The 6,000-nt window shown below is 42.7% G+C and overlaps 1 protein-coding gene across 2 annotated transcripts in view; it reads right to left on the bottom strand.

Annotated features, from left to right (window-relative positions):
* Positions 1-231: 231 nt before the first annotated feature.
* The window catches only part of LOC136771594 (carcinoembryonic antigen-related cell adhesion molecule 2), a 28,363-nt gene continuing 22,594 nt past the window's right edge, over positions 232-6,000 (bottom strand). Inside the window, exons 5-7 of one of the 2 annotated variants that reach the window (XM_066723997.1) lie at positions 2,743-3,033; positions 1,992-2,111; positions 232-1,684 (exon numbers count right to left, since the gene is read on the bottom strand). In XM_066723997.1, the coding sequence (XP_066580094.1) occupies positions 1,644-1,684; positions 1,992-2,111; positions 2,743-3,033 (452 nt within the window). In that variant the 3' untranslated portion in view covers positions 232-1,643. The remainder of the gene's footprint in view (positions 1,685-1,991; positions 2,112-2,742; positions 3,034-6,000) is intronic. The other variant, XM_066723996.1, reaches the window with a different exon arrangement.

Here is a 6,000-nt window from a genome sequence, read left to right as displayed (position 1 = left end):
CATCACCTGCACTTCACTGTTCACATTCATGAGAAATGCTGAGCTCTAAAGATCCCAGGTCCCATATCTCTCCCGTAGGACTGTGTGGCGCCTAGATGTGTTCAGTCACACAGGTAAATCTTTAAAGAAGGAATCGGCCAGACAGGTCGGGTTGTTAGTCCAGGTCAAGCATAACAAAAACATGTGAATATAAGAGATGAATGAAAATCAAACAAAGCATTGACAAAATCATGTCTGTGACACTTCCTCTATGGGGGTCAAGAAGTATTTATTGGAAAACCGCATTATCATCATTATGGTCAGAAACTGCAACAAAATAATATGCAGTCAAATCAAGGCATTTGAAAACAGCTACAGCAGAGCCACAGTCATCCATCTAAAAAAACTTCACCTGGCTTACAAAAACAAACACAAAATCACAAATACATCTGAGTAGATGTTACAATATACACCGATCAGCCATAACATTATGACCACTGACAGGTGAAGTGAATGACACTGATAATCTCGTTATCATGGCACCTGTCAGTGGGTGGGATATATTAGGCAGCAAGTGAACATTTTGTCCTCAGAGTTGATGTGTTAGAAGCAGGAAAAATGGGCAGCGTAAGGATCTGAGCGACTTTGACAAGGGCCACATTGTGATGGCTAGACGACTGGGTCAGAGCATCTCCAAAACTGCAGCTCTTGTGGGGTGTTCCCGGTCTGCAGTGGTCAGTACCTATCAAAAGTGGTCCAAGGAAGGAAAAGCGGTGAACCGGCGACAGGGTCATGGGCGGCCAAGGCTCATTGATGCACGTGGGGAGCAAAGGCTGGCACATGTGGTCCGATCCAACAGACGTGCTACTGTAGCTCAAATTGCTGAAAAAGTGAATGCAGGTTCTGAGAGAAAGGTGTCAGAACACACAGTGCGTCGCAGTTTGTTGCGTATGGGGCTGCGTAGCCGCAGACCAGTCAGGGTGCCCATGCTGACCCCTGTCCACTGCCGAAAGCGCCTACAATGGGCACGTGAGCATCAGAACTGGACCACGGAGCAATGGAAGAAGGTGGCCTGGTCTGATGAATCACGAGTTCAAGGTGTTGACTTGGCCTCCAAATTCCCCAGATCTCAATCCAATCGAGCATCTGTGGGATGTGCTGGACAAACAAGTTCGATCCATGGAGGCCCCACCTCGCAACTTACAGGACTTAAAGGATCTGCTGCTAACGTCTTGGTGTCAGATACCACAGCACACCTTCAGAGGTCTAGTGGAGTCCATGCCACGACGGGTCAGGGCTGTTTTTGGACCACAACAATATTAGGGAGGTGGTCATAATGTTATGGTTGATCGGTGTATAAGGTTATTTTACACACCATGACCCATGTATACAGCTGGGTTTTGACTGCAGTGATCTCAGTGCAGTGTCTTGCTCAAGAGTACAACAGCAGTATGTCCCCCCTGGGATTGAACCCATGACCCTCCATTCCAGAGTGCAGAGCCCTGACCACAACTCCACATTAACATTGTAATCTTTCTTTGGAATATGATTCATAATGGATACCACAGCATTGTGTAATTCAAAGGAAAATTAAACTTTTCTCCAGGAACTGTTTTCACTCATCATCGGGGGCAGAGGGAGGAGATAGCAGGGTGGACAGGAACTCAGCCATGTGAGGTCATCTCCAGCCCATGTGGCACGGTTTCTGTGGGGCCCAATCAGAGTAGACTGTAGTCAGGAGGAGGCAAGGGGTCATTATTATTATTATTTTTATTTCTTGGCAAACGCCCTTATTCAGGGCAACTTACAACATAAGGACAAGCAGTACCATATTACTGCAGTGATTACATTTAGATTTAATTCAAGCATACATGGTGCATCACCATCTCGCTGTGTATGTGTATATATAATATATACACATATGATCAGCAATCAATTTGAAATGTGTCACTGCAGTGTCCGGCCTGTAGGACAGTCCTGCTCCACACTGACCGCTCTGCTCTGTTACTCACCTGTCTGTGTGCTGCTCCTCCTCTTGGTGTAAACCACGGCTCCAGCGACCAGAGGGGCGATCAGAGTGATGAAGAACACAGTCAGTCTCACCGCCAGCTCCACTGCAGACCCTGCCGAACCTGAAACGTAAGGAAACGTAATATAATGATCCTCCATTAGGTTGTTACATTGTTATTATAGTGATTATACTGTAGAAATTCTGACTGCACAAGAAATGTATTGGCAATATGTCCACCGCTGTGTCTCTCCTTCCAGACTGACTGTATTCACACAGAGCAAGAGCAGGAGCCTCTACTGTGAGAAACAACTCTTTTGAAACACCTTCAGATAATGAAAAGTTGATTTACCAGTTAAACAAAGTTACAGAAAACTAATACTTAAGATTACAAACATGTAATCTGTTCATCTGTTCACTATTTCTTCCAAAGAAAACCGCTAATCAATATTAAAGCTTCAATCAGAACAGTAATGTTCAACATTAACAATCATGTAAAATGTATCCTCAATGGACAGAATAGATCTTTAATGGGAGTTTAGAGGCAGAGGTGACATTAGAGGACTGATATAATGGTTCTTCTGGATGTGGGTGATGACAACTCAGTCTCATTTCTTATTTCAGAGCCGTGATCTCAACCCAATCTGAAACCCAATCCATTGAAATCATTACAGAGAGGAAAATGGCAGATAATGTCCGGTCTCATATCTTGATATGAAGCTCCTCTGTCACTGACTACAGGTCCAGTTCCTTACCTGGTCCAGCCTCTATCTTTATGGTCCAGTCCTGGCTCACTCTCTCCAGCCCCTCTCTCTCCACACTGCACCGGATCCTCTCAGAGCTCTGGGGCTGAAGGACCAGCTGGGAGCTGATGGTGCTCTTGTTGCGCTCACTGGTGCCGCCCTGCAGGCTGTTCCCTGTACTGTCCCTCCAGATCAGTTCAGTGTTTTCCTCACAGTCGAACCCACAGGTGAGGGAGCAGGTCAGGGTGACAGCAGAGCCCTTCTGTGCCTCTTCACTCAGGTTTGAACTCACTGGAAACACAACTACATCTGCATTAATGTGGCTCAGTATACATTATGAATTGCTCTGCTTATAAGTTGTGTCAGTTTCAGCACGTGTTGGCAACTCCCTGCTGAGATACTGTGCTGGAAGAAAGATTTAGAGTGGACAGTTCTAATAAACAGCAAAACACAACACAAAGTATTAAGCAAGTATAATACTGTGTTCAAATTTCTCAAGGAAATACAAAGGCTTGACATTTTACAAAGTGTCTGATTGGTCATCCTTATGACTACAGCAGTGATTTCATTGGCTTTCTAAATAAGCCTTCCAATCTCATCAATATTAATATCAGCATTACTCATGAATAATAACCTCTGAATTGCCAGCTGCATTGGGAGGTCATTTGCCAATAGCAAAGATAGGATTGAAGCAATTAAAAGTAAGGTAAGTTGCCCATAACCAAGGCCGGAGTAATTGAAGAGTTAAAAAAACAGTTCCCTTTAACAGTAACTATTAATTGCCTGCATTCTTTTTAGAGAACTCCAGGGTCTCGGCACACAAAGGACAGAGGCAGGACAGGACTTCTGGATTTTTCCTTTACATTGCTCACCTAACCTATCATGAAGCGCTTTAATGGTTTTCTTTGGACATTTTTACAACCTTTACTCCAGGCCTCTCAAATTAATTTGTATAATTTAAATAACTCAGATTTCTTTGTTCTCCAAGTATGGCAAGCCAAGCTATAATTTATAGATATCTTCCAATGCATTTAAAGATATCTAAATATTTCAAGATATCTAAATTTTTCAGATATCTTTATATGTTTTGAAGATATCTTCAATCCCACTTTAAAATAAATATCTGCAATTCATGTATAGATATCTTCAAATAATTGGATTAGATCTGGAACTCATTTAAAGATGTCTGAAATACATTTAATGTTATCTGTAAAATACTTCCTGTTATCACGGCTACAGAGCAGCACTCTACACCAGTTGAACCTCTTCCACTTTCCCCACTAGATGTCACCATTGCCCTTCCTTGTCAGTCACTTCTCCCAGCTCCTTCAGTCAATCAACATTCCTGAAACCCTTGTGCAGTCTGTGATCACCCCTGCTCCCATTCGCCCTGCACCTCTCATCTCGTTTCTCTGCTCCACAAACCCTTCACTCGCTGCAAAGTTTTGTCAGCATACACTACAACACCAAGCATTCTCCGTGAGCCTGGTGTATAACCTTTTAGAATCATTGACCCCTTGCCTTTCCTCCCGACCACGACTTTGGACTTTCCTCATTGCTCGGTTTGCCTCATTGCCTGACCCTTGCTTGTGACCACGACCACGTCTTCACCTTGCCTCAATTGCCCTGTTCTGCCGGTACCCGACCCACACCTGTCTGACCATCCCTCTCAGCACTGCAACTGGGTCCCACCTGTTTATTTAAAGATCTGCAAATCATTTCAAGAGATCTGCAAATTACTTATCACTTCCTGTTCACTTGTGCATTAATTTCTGGGGCTGCGTCCCAAATTGCACACTTGCTCCCTCGTCTCCTACCCTTGCGGGGCGGAAGTACTCCGGTGTCCATCTTAAGCGCTGTCCCTATCCCTTACTGACCGAGTGAAGGAGCCTAATCGCGCTGTTTGTCCTTCAATGCTCCCTTCAGCGGAGTGAACAGAAGAGCGCACTGATGCGGAAGTTTTAGCACTGAAGTCCCACAACTCTGTGCGTTAAAGGCGGAGACAAGTCAATAGGGAAAATATGACAGCGGCAGTGTATATGAAAAATGTAATTTATTAATAATAATATTTATTTATTTTTTAGGGCGACTTACAAGATAAGTGCAATACAAAGTGCAAAACTACAGTACAAGGCATAAAACATTACAAATTCCAATTTACAAATTACAGTGCAATTCAAAGTATAATACATTTAATGAATTCCAATTTACACAAGTGTATACACTACACTTTTTTACAGAAGTTTTACATCTTGGACTGTAAAAGGTAATTAGTGCAGACAAGATAACCCCTTGTTTCCTAAAGGTGTAGTGCAGGGCTATTCAACTATATTCTTACGGGGGCCAGATTTGAAAAATGTTTTGTCTGGGGGGCCAGACATTTTCTACATACAATTACTCGTCATAGGTCAATTATAAAAAAAAAAAACAGTGCAGACACAATTATAAGCTTATAATGCACCTTTATTCCGATTACACTTATGTTTCACACTTTCCTTCTTAACATAAACATGCACAAGTCTTTCACTTCTAATGGGAGAACCTGCACTTTTTTGAAACCATTGTTTTATAAAGCACTTTTATCCCATGTATCACACCTTCCTTTGTAACATAACTTCTAAACATTTTATGTTTCTGCTTTTTAACTCACTACTAATGGGAGAAGTTGCACTTTTTAGATTGGGCAAGAGTAGAAAAGTTAGGCAACTCACAGGCAGTGATGAAGATTCACGTTTGACAAGGAGGAACGAGCGTTTGTTTTTATGGCGTTCATGCGAGAGAATCACGTGTATGTTGAATCAAACATCGTCAAAACAAAAAAGGCCAAAGATCTCATGTTTGTGAATCGCTCTGCAATAATATGGTCCAAAACTTCACACAGCCCACAGACTGAAAAGCATGCCTCAGATCAGCTGATACCTGCATGTCCACTAGCTCCAACTGGAGGGAACCCTCATCGAGAGGCATCAGCACCTGTTTAGCTTGTGCGGAGAAGTCTCCACCCAGATCAGTAGAGAACGGATCCTTAACAAACTGCATGATCTCTATGGGCAGATTAAACTCGTCAAATCTAATTGAAAAGTTAGTGGATATAGTTGTGCAGTGTAGGGAACTGGAGCTTTTTATTTGGGCACAGAGCAGAAGAGAAAATAACTAATTTCTTCTGAAAAGCAGTCAGTTTTTCAATCATGTCAATAACTGTTTTATCCCTCCCTGTAGTCCCAAATTAAGTGTATTCAAGTGAATGAAGATGTCACTCAAAAAACACAC

Source organism: Amia ocellicauda, chromosome 15 (genome assembly GCF_036373705.1).
Source record: "Amia ocellicauda isolate fAmiCal2 chromosome 15, fAmiCal2.hap1, whole genome shotgun sequence".
Lineage (NCBI taxonomy): Eukaryota > Metazoa > Chordata > Actinopteri > Amiiformes > Amiidae > Amia > Amia ocellicauda.
Note: the sequence above shows the minus strand (reverse complement) of the source record. Positions and strands in the feature narration are given on the sequence as shown.